General features: G+C 36.4%; 1 protein-coding gene across 10 annotated transcripts in view; it reads right to left on the minus strand.

Moving 5' to 3' along the window:
- The window catches only part of DEUP1 (deuterosome assembly protein 1), a 94,669-nt gene that overhangs the window by 43,999 nt on the left and 36,113 nt on the right, over positions 1-14,557 (minus strand). For 6 of the 10 annotated variants that reach the window (XM_023645570.2, XM_023645564.2, XM_070273201.1 and 3 more), the window contains 3 exons: positions 14,026-14,139; positions 11,768-12,010; positions 3,972-4,117 (listed from right to left, as the gene is read on the minus strand). In XM_023645570.2, the coding sequence (XP_023501338.2) occupies positions 3,972-4,117; positions 11,768-12,010; positions 14,026-14,139 (503 nt within the window). The remainder of the gene's footprint in view (positions 1-3,971; positions 4,118-11,767; positions 12,011-14,025; positions 14,140-14,557) is intronic. The other 4 variants (XM_070273203.1, XM_023645573.2, XM_070273202.1 and 1 more) reach the window with 2 other exon arrangements.

The following is a 14,557-nucleotide window of genomic DNA, read 5'->3' on the forward strand; positions in this document are numbered from 1 at the left end:
CAGATCCCATAAGTATTTACATATTTAACTGAGTGCAAATGGTTTCAGCAAAAAAAAAAGAAAAATAAAGTAGCAACTAATATGGAATTTCAATTATACATTAAAAATTGACAGAATATTGGGTTTGCGTATGTAGATAAGATTTTTGGATAAGAAGAAAAGGCTGTTTTTATCATAAGATAACTTGGGAACCCATTAAAAAAAGGAAATACACCTGACTTGCTTCTACATCCTGGAAGGGGAAATCCAAGGGGAGCAACTACTCCATAAAAGTGATCCAAAATGATTAAATCTGACAGTCCACCCAGAGAGAGCTCAAATACATTCTCTTGCTGCTCAATTTATAAAATGGAATTGCAACTACATGTGGACACTAGAGGGGAAAAGCAGAGACTAGTATAAAAAGTACAATTTCCACAGGAAGCATAAGCAGGTAATGTTCATTTCCACATCAGGGAAGTTGGAAAAATAAAGATAACCAGGCAAGCATGCTTTCTAATGCTGGACTAATCTGGGAGAGTCCAGCATTTGGAGGAATGCACCCACCTGCGAGTACAATTTCAGATTTCCAAAGAAGTTTTTAAACGATTCCACAAATCAAAAACTTACACCATACAAACAAACAAAACAAAACAAAATCTGACTAATAATAGGGAAATAACTAATGTAAAGACTGAAAGTACAGGGATCTTTTAAAGGTAAAAATTGTGATATGGGGGCTGGCCCCGTGGCCGAGTGGTTAAGTTCTCGCGCTCCGCTGCAGGCGGCCCAGTGTTTCGTTGGTTCGAATCCTGGGCGCGGACATGGTACTGCTCATCAAACCACGCTGAGGCAGCATCCCACATGCCACAACTAGAAGGACCCACAACCAAGAATATACATCTATGTACCAGGGGTCTTTGGGGAGAAAAAGGAAAAAAATAAAAAATCTTAAAAAAAAAAAAAAATTGTGATATGCCTGAGGTACACATGTCTAGACTGGATTGCTTTTATCTGCTTATCGTGTATATATATATATATATATATATATATATGTTAACTGTAGAAAACAGAGTATATCAGAGTATATACTGCTTGAATGTTGTCATCCAGGAAAGACCATTGTTAGCATTTTTGTGTATATTGTCTTTTTTTCCTATGCATATGTGTATAAATACATTCATGTTTCCCATACAATTAGAATGTACTGTACACATTATTTTTCAGTCCCCTTTCATTTCCCAGTCAGTAGTATATTGTGAACATTTTATCCAATATTCTCTTAAAACATTATTTCAGGATCAGTATTACATTTTTCTTATTCGCTATGATTTGGAAGAGGTGAAAAATGAAATTTCCTATGTTTCAATTCTCCCTAATCAGTTTCAGGGAGTGGGACACTGAACTGAATGGTAAAAACCTCATGATAAACTTGTAAATTTCAGTGAGTGAATGGAACAAATGTCAAACTTCAATGTGGACAAGTTCAAAGAAGAAAACAATAATCATGCTAATATAAAATGCTAATATAAATATATAAAGGAATTATCATTTGTCATGTAGGAAAAGAATGTTGGAATTACTATTTTTTGCTGAGGAAGATTCACCCTGAGCTAACATCTGTTGCCAATCTTCCTTTTTTTGCTTGAGGAAGATTTTCCCTGAGCTAGTATCTGTAGCAATCCTCCTCTAGTTTATACATGGGTCACTGACACAGCACAGCCACTGATGAGTGGTGTAGGTCCGTGCCCAGGAACCAAACCCAGACGGCAAAGCAGAGCATGCTGAACTCAACCACTAGGCCATGGGGCTGGCCCCTGTTGGAATTATTTTTAATGACTCTCAGAACATATCAGCCCAAGGTGCTTCTGCAACTAAAAAAAGGAAAAAGCTAACAAAATCTTAGCATTATTGAGAAAGGTTCTGAAAATGAATAAAAACATTACATTCCTACTTCTATAAAACTGTCATGCATGTACACTTACTAGTTTGGGCTGCTTTACCTTAAAACAGCTGTAAAGAAGAAACAGAGTCCAAATAAAAGAAACTAAGCCAATAAAGAGGATAGAACCACATTCATATGAGAACAAACTGAAAGGATTAGAAACTTTCAATGGGAGGGGCTGGCCCTGGGCCGAGTGGTTAAACTTGCATGCTCCACTTCAGCAGCCCAGGGTCATGCTGGTTCTGATACTGGGTGCAGACCTAGTACCGCTCATCAAGCCACGCTAAGGTGGAGTCCCACATGGCTAGAAGTAGAAGGACCTACAACTAGAATATACAACTATATACTTGGGGGATTTGGGGAGAACAAGAAAAAACAAAGGAGGAAGACTGGCAACAGATGTTAGCTCAAGGCCAATCTTTAAAAAAAAAAAGAAACTTTCAATGGGAAAGATGAAAGCTGAGAAATCTATGCCTAAAGTCTAAAATACAATGGCAGCTGTGAAAAGTTAAGTATCTATCTTTTCATCAAATTTCAGAATACTAGAACTGAGGAATACCCTCCAAATGAGAAAGGTGTAGTTTGGAGACCAAAATAAATACCAACTTAATAAGAGGATGGCAATCAGGCATAACAAAAGAGTTGTATTGGCCAAAGATACAAATAACAGCAAAATTTTGGATTAAATCACCTATTGAAGGAGAGTTGGCAATGTCTGGAATGCAGGATTGGCCTTGTGAGATAGCTCCATAGAAAGCACCTCCAATGCTCTTCACAAAACCAAAGCTATTACCAACTCACCACACTAGAAAAGTGCTTTGCATATAGTATATTTCCAGTTGACTTATTAATGATCGGTGACAATGATATATAGCTTGTACATGGAGCACTCAATAATGCTGACTGGAACCAGGGCCGGACCGGTGGCGCAGCAGTTAAGTTTGCATGTTCTGCTTCTCGGTGGCCCGGGGTTCACCAGTTCAGATCCCAGGTGTGGACATGGCACCACTTGGCAAAAGCCACGCTGTGGTAGGCATCCCATGTATAAAGTAGAGGAAGATTGGCATGGGTGTTAGCTCAGGGCCAGTCTTCAGCAAAAAGAGGGGGATTGGCAATAGTTAGCTCAGGGCTAATCTTCCTCAAAACAAAACAAAACAAAATGCTGACTGGCTAATAGGCATTCTACCATCCTTGGTGAGACACACAACAAGTCATTTTTAGGGACCTTAATTTCCCATTTGTTGTTAAGTGTAGACCTCAAAGAAATGCTAGCAGCTCCCACAACGTTGAAGAAATAATTATTGCCTTTAAAACAACGTAATCATCTTTCAATAAAATATCCCTCACCATTTGGCTATTCAGTTTTTAAAATCCTGCTATTGGTCTGGCATTAGCCTTCAGATTTGAAAAGGATTCAAGTTCTAATGAGAATTAGAACAGCAATGAATGTTTAGAACAGTCAAACTGTCTATTCACAAGCATAAACATTTAATAATCCTCAGCAGTTCCATTTCCTTTGTGGTTATGGAGTATGCAATATCTGTCTGATTGTCAAAGAGAAAAAAAAATCTGTTCTAACAAAACCCTTAATGGAATTGACAAGCTGGTGAGAGTGGAGGCCAAAATAAATACAATATTTACAAGTGAAAAAGTTAATAACAGGTTTACAGGCAATAAAAAGAAAAGCATTTGAAAAAATATGTAATAAATCTTATTTATCAACATATATAATTAAATACCAGCTCTAAACTATAATATTGTTTACAATATCCTGAAGAATGAAAGTTCTAAGAAAATTTCTGACCCAGTGTGTCACACAAGTATCCATGAATCAGAACAGGATATGATTTTCTAGGTAAGTAAAGATATTAATTTTGAAGAAAAATAATCACTAATTTTATTTTTAATACCTAACATTATCCAATAATTAACAGCATGTTAATAGGAAACAGACTTTTTATTCAGTTTCAAATATAAAACTTTAGAAAATATTCACACATCATAGTTTGAACAGTTTTTCTCAGGCTGCTGAATATAAAGAATATACCTTTTTTTATTTTCTTGAGCATTTTGGCACTCGCCTATTTTTAATAATTCTCTGTGCAACTGCAACCGCTCCATTTCTATAATTCTCAAGAGATCGTCACGTGACTGTAACTCATTTTTCACTTCTGAGAGTCCTGCTTCCATGGCCTAAATAGAAACATCAAACATTTGCAATCCTCACATGTAGATACCATGATGTATAATACATTTAAAAATATTTAACACCTATGAACCAGCCTAATTTCAAATGAACCGATATTTAGTCCTTTGCTGGCTCTGTCTTACAGAATTTCATTCCTTTATTCGTTTATTCAACAAATATTTACTGAGCTCTTATGATGAGCTCAGTCCTGAGGATACAGACACAGAATCTGTCCTCAGTGAGCTTGCAGTCTAGTGAAAAAGACAAAGAATAATCAAATAATCACACAAATGTGGTCACACTAGGTACATTTGAAAGAGGGAAACGTGAGTAAAATATCAGTGCATCAAATTTGAATTAATGCAAATAATTTCCAATTTAAACAAGATAGCCAAGAAAAATCTAATTTCAATGTTGACCAACAAAGTGAAATAGAAACCATGGGTTATGGCTCCACTATTGCCCAAGAGGAGCCCTACTTTAGCTGGTAACTAGAAACACCAGCAATCCTGTGAGGCCAGAGTTTTATTTTGTTAATAGGATAGGCTTGAGCAAATTTAAAAGCTGTTGGGAAGGACCCAGTTAGGAGAAAGAAGGGCTAATAGTAATGGTGTCAGGTTCCTGAGAAGGTGGGTGGGGTGGGTCCCAAAGCACAAGTGGAAGAATTGCCTAAAGCAAAAGGGTCCCTCTGCTCTTGCAGCAGGAAAGAAGGAAGATGGAATGTAGACAAGCATATGCATTCGGATATCGGGAGATAAGACAGTGGCTATCTCTTGGCTTCTATCTTCCTTGTGAAGTAAAAAGGCAACATCACTGGAAGAAGAGGCCAAGGTGGGGGTATGGGAGTGATTTTTGAGAGTGGAGAGTTTAAGTAGCCTGCAATGGGGATGAGAGAGTTCGCTGATTGGAGCAACATGGTAGGATTCCTGGCAGTGTTGAATACTCATTTGACATTTGTGACCATGACCTGTTGAGTGATTTTCTCCAGCAGTACTTGGCTGTTCTCTGGAGAGAGCGATGGCAGAGTCCTTCCATATCATCAGGTCTCTCCTGCTCAGTTATACAGGGAAATTAATGGTTTTTAAGTATGCCTGCCCCAGGTCATCAAATCCACTGCCATTTCTATAGATGAGGCAATTGAGAGGCAGACTTGGTCCAAAGTTACACAGCTCATAAGTAGCAGATTATGGAACAGAAAAATCCAGATCTTTTGTCTACTAGTCCAGTTAGAACATTCAAGATGCAAAAATAATCTGTTTCACACAAAATCGTAAGTGAAACAGACCTGTAACTTATTGGTAAAGACAGGGTGGGGTATCCTAGAGGCAGGAGTTTCCTCTGCTACAAAAGGCTGTAGGAAACACTATAGATATTTTTAAAATATAATTTATTAAAAAATTCTTTATATATATCAATAACAGATTTATTCAAATATAATCCATATACCATAAAATTCACCCACTTAAAGTGTACAGTTCAGCGGATTTTAGTATATTTACAAAAGTGGTGCAAGTATCACCACTATCTAATTGCAGAACATTTTCATCACTCCCAACATAAACCCAATACCCATTAGCAGTCATTCCCTCCCCCAGCCCCTGGCAACCACTAACGTATATTCTGTCTCTATGGAATTGCCTCTTCTGGACATTTCACACTAATGGAATCATACAATGCGTGGCCTTTTGTGACTGGCTTCTTTCACTTAGCATAACGTTTTCAAGGTTCATCCATGTTGCAGCACGTGTCAGTACTCCATTCCTTTTTATTGATCAATACTATTTAACTGTATGGCTATACCACATTTTATTTATTTATTCATCAATTGATGGACATTTGGGTGTTTCTGCTTTTTGGCTATTATGAATAATTCTGCCATGAAAATTCATGTACAAGCTTTTATGTGGACATAGGTTTTCTTATTAATTCTTATCCAAAAATTCACAAAGGCTAGAAATATAATTGTGTAGACAGTATAGGACATACGAGTTTCCAGATGAACTTTTTTTTACCAAAGCCTTAAATATATATTATTTTCCATGAGAACTAGAGACCTGGTTTCAGTGAAGGACCTAATTGCAACACTTTAGGCCCAGATGTTCCTGGCTGACTTGGAAATAAGTATAAAAATATATTCAAATAAGTGATTTAATAGACTTGTTTGAATAAAGATTTGTTTAGATAAAGTCCCTGTTTCAACCAGTGAGGATTTTTCAGATGAGGTTAAAATTTCAAAATAAACAAAAGAAATGTGAAACAATAGATTAGCAAGTAGAAAGACAAAGTAAGTTGATGCAAATGTCATCCATTACTTTGCCCAATTGAAGAAGGCACTATCTGGACTCCCTGCTTGGAAAGTTTGCCACCAGGGAGCAATCGAACACGAAGCTGCATGTAGAAAAGTGGGCCTGCCTTCACTTGGGGAAGGTGGGGGGCACAAAAGGGCTCTAACTCCAGGCCAATGAAATGTAGTGTCACCAAAGGCTAGAGTTAACTGAAATTCTGTAAAATATAATAATAATAGAGTCCATTTGTTTACTGTTATTAGAAAATAATACCTGTAAGAGTGACATTTGGAGATATCATTAAGGGGAAAAAAAAGTTTACTTGTGATCTAGCTATACAGGCAGAGGAATTTATGCTAAAATTGAAACTTTTTGTAATACACATCAATAATAATGATTTGACACATTTTTCTAACATGAATGAATATGCCAAATATTTTAATTATAGGGGCTGGCCCCGTGGCCGAGTGGTTGAGTTCGCGCGCTCCGCTGCAGGCGGCCCAGTGTTTCGTTTGTTCGAATCTTGGGCGCGGACATGGCACTGCTCATCAAACCACGCTGAGGCAGCGTCCCACATGCCACAACTAGAAGGACCCACAACGAAGAAAAATACAACTATGTACCAGGGGTCTTTGGGGAGAAAAAGGAAAAAAATAAAATCTTAAAAAATATATATATATTTTAATTATAATTCACAGGATTATGTAAATTGACTATAAAAGTACAAAAAAAGAGGCTTTGTTGATATTGATAAAGTGACAGTTGTTATTTAACTTCTGCAATATCTCTGAATTCAATGTTAATACTACTGAGCTGACACAAAAATTAGTGAATTTATTTAACTTACATGTAGCTTTAGAATTGGCAAGCTTTTGCATAAAAGTCAAATCAATTATTTGTCAATGAGGATGCAAATATTCAGGGAAACGATTCTTTGGTACTTGATCCAGTTATTGGAACACTTTCAAGTTTGTCTGGAACAACTTGGGCATATAAACCAACTTTTTTAACTGTAAATTTTACAAAATCTAAACACGGATCAGGGATTTCCAGTGACTACTTAGCATCGAGATGTTCTAAGTGTAAAATACGCATCAGACTTTGAAGACTTAGTATGAAAAGAAATGTAAAATATCTCATTAATAATTTTTTACATTGATTACATGTTGAAATGATAATAATTTGGATATATATTGTGTTGAATAAAATATATTACTATTATGTATTAATTTCACCCATTTCTTATTCTTTTAATGTGGCTATGGGAAAAATTTAAATCATATTTGTAGGTTGCATTATATTTCTATTGGACAGTGTTGCTCTAGTACCTTAATGACACATTAACAAGCAAACCAAAAAGGTCATTTTTTGGGCATAGATATTAGAAAAATGCAGAACAATTTATTTTTGTCATTAACCTCCAGTGAGAAATATCGCACATTTAAAACATATAAGTGTAGTGCAGCATAGTACATAAATATATGCAGTGGAATTAATATGTATACTGACACATTTCAGGTTGTAGAAAGAAAGTGAGAGGATGTGATTCATGTGAAAATTCAGATGCATCTGGCACTAAACTGTGTTCTAAACTAAAGAGAATTTTATATATAATTAGTGACAGTAATTCAAACTGAAATGGTTGTCTTTTTAAATTCATGTGCAAGATGTGGAACACTGTCATATGATAGTTTTGCAAAAAAGAGAAGAGAAACTTCTTTCTGAGTACATGCACTGGTTACAATGATTATTTCCCTCTAATTATTCCCATTTGGTAAAATATAAATTTTGAATAAAACAAGTTTAAGGCCCATCTGTTTAGTTAGAAATTTGCCTAATGGTTTGAGAGAAGTAGTTATTTTAAAATTTCAAATCAGCTATCAAATAGTAAATAACTGATATCTTCTCATTTACTTTTGATTCTAAAGCAAAAGAATGAAACGTAAGTAGAATTTGGAAATAAAACAGAAAAGGCCAAAAAAAAGCATTATTTTCTGCTTGTTTTTCCCTAAATGAATCAAAAATAATTAAATGTTTTCTTGGAAGTAGAAATCTTATCCTTTAGACACCTTGAAGTTTTTGAAGCAAATTACCTCTCAAAAATCTTTTCATTAGAACTATAACATATTTTTGGTGTGTGTGTGAAACATACTTCAGAATAATTGATCTGTTTTTTAATACATGTGATTCCTTTGTAAAGTATAAAATGGAGATTCTTAGTTTAAATTTAATAATGTTCCTAGATTCAAGAATAATTAAATTATTTTTTTAAATGAACAAAAATTTGCAAAAATATCTGGTAAACTTACAGAAACTGGTGGATAAGTAAATGATAGTCATATTAAAATTTATCACTAACTATGGAAAACATTACAAAGTAGAGTTAGAGAATTAGTAGTGAAGAATATGAGAAAAATAACATTTCAAAATTTAAAGTAAGATTTCTCAACCTCAGCACTATTTACATTTGGTCCGGATAATTCTTTGTAGTGGGGGTTGTCTGTGCATTGCAGGATGCTCAGCAGCATCCCTGGCCTCTACCCACTAGATGCCAATAGCACCCCTTTCCCCTGTTGTGACAACCAAAAACGTATCCAGGCATTGCCAAGTGTCACCTGGAGCAAAATCACCCAGTAGACAGCCACTGATTTAAAGGAAAGTCATAACTATTAGGCAATTAGTACTGTTATTTTATAACCTTTAGTATAAATATCAATAAAAATATTTCAAAATTATATTGACTTCTATGAATAGCTGGGCTTTTGTTAGTATATATTCAGGAACATTAATCAATTATCAAGTACATTAATATATGTATACATAAGGAAAAGTCACAGTGGGTAACTGGACTTTCCTTAGCGAGACAATCTATAGAGCCTTCTCAGGAGTGCAGGTAAGCCCCGGGAAGTTGGTAGAGATCTTGGGTGAGGAGATGAGTCATATCCTGTTGGACTTGGGGCAGGAGGGTAAATCAATTAAATGAAATTGTTACAAGATAGGGTGGCCTTGGTCATTAGGTGGTTCGAGTCCTTTAACTTCCTGCTACACGTTCAGACTCCCAGGTTGCACTTTGTCTCTTCTTGTCAATAGGAGTGTGTCAGTGTGATAAGCGTGGGAAGTACAGATTTACGGTATTTACCTGGAGAGAGGGTAGAGATAATAATCTGAACCCAGGATGTTAATTTACTAATGTTTCTCAATGTACACTCTTCCTCTATTTGCAATATTCCTTCTTTTAACAAGACTCTGCCACTTACTTCCTGGAAAAGTATAAAAGATAAAGTTCTAAGAAGGAGCAAGGTGGGGCTGGTCAAGGAAAGCATTACAGAGAAAGCCAGTCATGCTGCCAAGAGAGGAGAACAGAGGCTCTTTCTAGAAAAGGGTAAGAGTAGTGATTTCTATTCTACAAGTGAGCCAAGAACCAAAAACTGAACCTCAGCCTGTGAAAGAGGATGTTCTTACATGCTGTAATCAGTCCAAACAGAATTCTTTTGAGGGAGATTAAGAGGAACTGATGTTAGTGAAGAAGCTGGACCTCACTGAAGGGCAGAACCAGACTTCATAACTGGACTCGCTAAGGAAATATGTTTCAGGCAAACTAAAGAGAACAGAACAAAACAGGTCCGAGCAGAAAAGAGATTTCTAGAGACCAGAACCAAAAAGACCTCAAAAAGGGACAAAGAGAAGTCTTTAGTCTATGCAGGATAACCTGAAACCAGATGAGATTATTTTGGAAGTACCCAGAAAAATAACCTCCTTATTTATTGATTGTGATCCTGGTGTAGACTCCAGCAGTACAAAGACAGCTGCATGATGTAAGTGAAGCTGTCTTTAAATCAGGGCCAGATCGCTTCTCGGCCTTTTGGTTAAGATCAGGTGTAAATCAGGGCCAGAGACAGGACTGACGTCCCATACCCAGGGAGATGTGTGGGAAGCAGCCCCTGAGAGGGAGAGAATCCCATCAGGACCAGCAGTCGTGCAAATCTACCTCCAACAGGACTGGGTGGGCTGACTGGAAAGCTGAACACTCAACACCACCTGACACAACCTCTAGGGCAGATGAGTAAGGGCTAATCCCATTTATATTACAGCAAAGCCAGAGAAAACATCAGCAATACCTTTTTATTTCTAGCAAATGTATAGCTTCCTCAGTGTTTAGTATTTGTGGCTTAGCTTGGTTTGTTTGCTTACAGCTGATTTCTAATTTGTATTAGAATAAGATCCCCCTCCCCAAACAAAGCTAGAATTTGGGAGGGGGGGAGATGTACTTCTTTCAGAAATGCCACGCAGTAGGAGAAGCTGGGAGCTTTGTGTTCTGTCCTCTTGCAAACTGGGGGAAAGAGGAACAGAGAAGAGTATACGCTGGCCAAGAAAGAAGTTAAAGAACTAACCCCATACGATCCCATAGACAATGTGGCAGGATGGGAGAAGCAGGAGTTGGCGTAAGACTAGGAAATGACCCTGCGAGTTCAAGTGGCAGAAGATCCTGAGGTGGAAAACCTTAGAGGAGTTGCCCAGACAGTGACCTGAGAAAGACTACCTTAGCATGGGGAGGGAAAAGCGGGCGGCAAGAAATGGGCCAACTGACACAGAGGAATTGGTTGAAAGAAGCTGAATGTTTGGAGGTGGGACATGGGACCTAGAATGGGAGATAAAACTAAAGAATGTCTCAAGTAACTGGGATATCTGTGAATAAGAAATACATATTTAGTAAAGAAATTGGTAATGACCCATATTGATGAATGCTGTATAACCTTCTTAGTGGTTACAAAGAGCAGAGAGACCAAAAAAAAAAAGATTTTTGAAGTAAGAAAAAAATTACTGCTGGCAAAACCATGAATCACATCTGCTAATGTGGAAGTTACCGCCGCCCACCCCCCCAAAAAACAACACACACAAACCTCCAGGCCACTGCTTGGTAAATGATTATGAAAAGTTAAACAATGATAAGTCATAGGGATTGACCCCCATGCCTCTCACTAAGGTTATTAGACTGTTGATCGATCTCCAACCCAAGATTCCTGTGAGTCAAAGAGGCACAGGTTCAGAGAGAATGAATAGTGGGGACAGAGGGTGGTGTGTGGCTAAATGGTCATGTTTTCAGGCACAGACATCTGTAAGTTCCCGCTGTTATACTGCCCTGGTAATACATTATTATTATGCCACTGCAGAACCAAAGTGCACTTGAGTGGGGTAAAGTACCTAAGGGATTACTGGATTTACTCATTAAGTAAGAGTTACTTACTGAGAGGAAATACGAGCTGAATTTACACATGTAATGTAAAATTAGCTTTCTAATCCATATACATTTTGAGTCATCATTTATACAACTCATGGGCAGTATCAATGGAAAAATAAATAAATCTTCACCTGGCACTGTCTTTGGTACATTTTCAGTTCTTGTAAGAGCTTCTGATTTTCATCTTGTAACTTATTCCTGCTTAATGCTATTTCACTCACAGCTGATTTTAATTTTTCGATAATGAACTCATCTCTTTCATTGGTTTCACAGCTGGGATCTGGCTCACACATCAACCGAGGAATTTCAGAGCTGCTGTCTTCTATGCACTGTTTTTTACCATTTAGCTGAGTTTGGTAACTTTGTGCCTGTTTCTGAGAAATATGAAAACTGTGTCAATTAAATGGAGACTATCATACAGGTCAAGAATGCTAGAAAAGAATTAGGAAGAACATCTTTAAATACCTTATGAGATAATGAAGCTTTGCCCTTTGTAATTCAGTCTTGTGTTTATTCTAAAACCTCAATTTCAGACAGCATAAAGAGAAAATATATTTGTAAAACCTCAGAGCAAAGATGTAGAGTAGGGTAGGGTTTGGGGTAGGGAATTCTTATTCAGCAAGGGAGACGATCTCAAAGATATAAAAAGGGGAAAATTATGGATTCAATTGCACAATTTTGAAAATGTCTCTATGACCAAAAATAAACAAAATAAGCAAAATAAAACAAAAACAACTGGATTATAGAAAACAGTTGTCAACACATATAACAAAGGTTAACAATTTCTGATGTACAGAAACTTCTATGCATCAAGAAGAAAAAGACAAGACAAAAGAAAAATGGGCAAAGTTTATGAACAGGCAGTTCGCAGAAAAGGAAATGAAAAAGGCTAAGAAGCATATGAAGAGATGCTCAACCTTATAAGCAGTCAGAGAAATGCAAAGCAAATGAGACTAATATGCTTTCAGACTATCAAGTTGGTAAACATCAAAAGATTGATAACATTGCTTGCTGGTGAGAGTATGTGTACTCCCATTGCCTGTTCATGAATTGTAAATTACAATAACCTTTTGGGAAGTAATCTGCTGGTATTTATTAAAAATTTGAATGGACAAACTCTTTGGCTCAACAACTATTTCTAGGATTTTTATCTAACAAAAGGAAAGTATTAGTATGTAAAGAAGTATATGCAAAGATACTTTTTACAATATTGTAATAGCAGAAAACAGGAAACAACCTGAATGTTCATCAATAAGGAATTGATTGAAAGAATTATGGCATATCTACTATATATTATTAAATATATGGTATACATACTATATACTATGAAATATTATGCAGAATTAAGTAGAATTTTATGCAGTGACTTGAAAGGATATCCATGGCTTATTAAGTAAAAAAGCAAATTTTTAAAAAGGAAAAATATTTAACTTTCACATAAATATATATTTACATGTTTGTACAAACAAAAGAAAAAGCATGTAAAGATAAACACCTAACCGTTAACAGTGTTTACATTAAATGGATAAGAATGGAGTAGGGGATGAGGCTATTAATTTCACATTAGATTATCTTGTACTGTTGAATTCAGGGAACAGGTATAACATATAATTTAAATAACTTAAAGAATGAAGAATAAGTCTATCAAACAAAAAATGTAGTTTCTTATCGAATTTAATAAAAACTCCACACTCCTTAGCCAAGCCTCTAAGGCGTATCACAATCTATATCCAACGCACCAGGCTTACCGCCCACTACCCCTCCCCACCTCCCACTTGGACTTCCAGCCAACTGGCCCATTTTCCATCCCAGAATTTGCCTTTTGCTCGCTTGCCTCAGTGATTTCCCTCATGTTATTTCCACCACTTGGAGTAAATTCTCTCTTGTCTCAAAATATATCCATTCTTCAAGGTCCAGGCCCAGTCTCACCCCTGCTGGAGAATGTGTTTCCTGACTATCTCAGTGCAAATTTTTCTCTTACTCCTTTGGCCTCTAAAATGATTTGGATTTTTTCCACTCACCTGTCATTAATTATCTGTAAATCTGTACATATACTATCTCTGTGTCTGGGCTATAACGTTTTTGAGGGCAGAGACCAAGCAATCTCAGACTTTCTAAGTGACTTGTCTATTGGCATGCGAAACAACATGTAATTTAATGATACAATAACAGTAAACTTCTTAACAGCACCATCATTTGAGACGTGTAGGCTAAATTCACCATACAGATGGTTCATGCACTTGTGACTTTACCCAGTGTTGGACCTACTCTGGTTATTTCCCCTTAGTTGGTATTTCAATCTGTAAAAAGACTACATGCTGAATGGCAAAGATAGTAATATTTAACCTCTAATTTCTTCTAATTTCGAAGATGGTATTAGATAATGTACCTGAAACTGATTACACTTCTCAGATAATAACTTTTGTTGAGCATCTAAAGAAACCAGATGAGTCTGATATAGTATCTCTTGCTTGTCCCATTCTCTTGACTTTGTTCTAAATTCCTTTAAAAAAAATGGAGGGGCAAACAATAAATTGACGAAAATTATTCATTTTATATTTGTACATCTTCATTCTGAGAAAAAAGTAATTACATTCTTTCCCCACTAGGAAAACAAAAAAAGTAATAATCACTCATCTTGGATTTACTATTAGATATATTGCCTAATTTTTGCTAGGAAAATATGGGATTTGTAACTTAATCCTTGTATTAGAAAATTAAGCATTTTATTTGCTAAAAGTGTAAGAAGTTTCTCTGAGAATGAATGCTGATTACTAACCAGGGAGTTTCAAACAAGTTTTTGCATCAACCAGTACTTCTCTTCTATTCCCTGACCTGACACCAGAAGTGTTTTTCCTTCTTTCATTCTCTACACTCAGTCACCAAAGCTGCTCCCTTATTTTGTTAGGGTGTGGGGCTTG

Source organism: Equus caballus, chromosome 7, assembly GCF_041296265.1.
Source record: "Equus caballus isolate H_3958 breed thoroughbred chromosome 7, TB-T2T, whole genome shotgun sequence".
Lineage (NCBI taxonomy): Eukaryota > Metazoa > Chordata > Mammalia > Perissodactyla > Equidae > Equus > Equus caballus.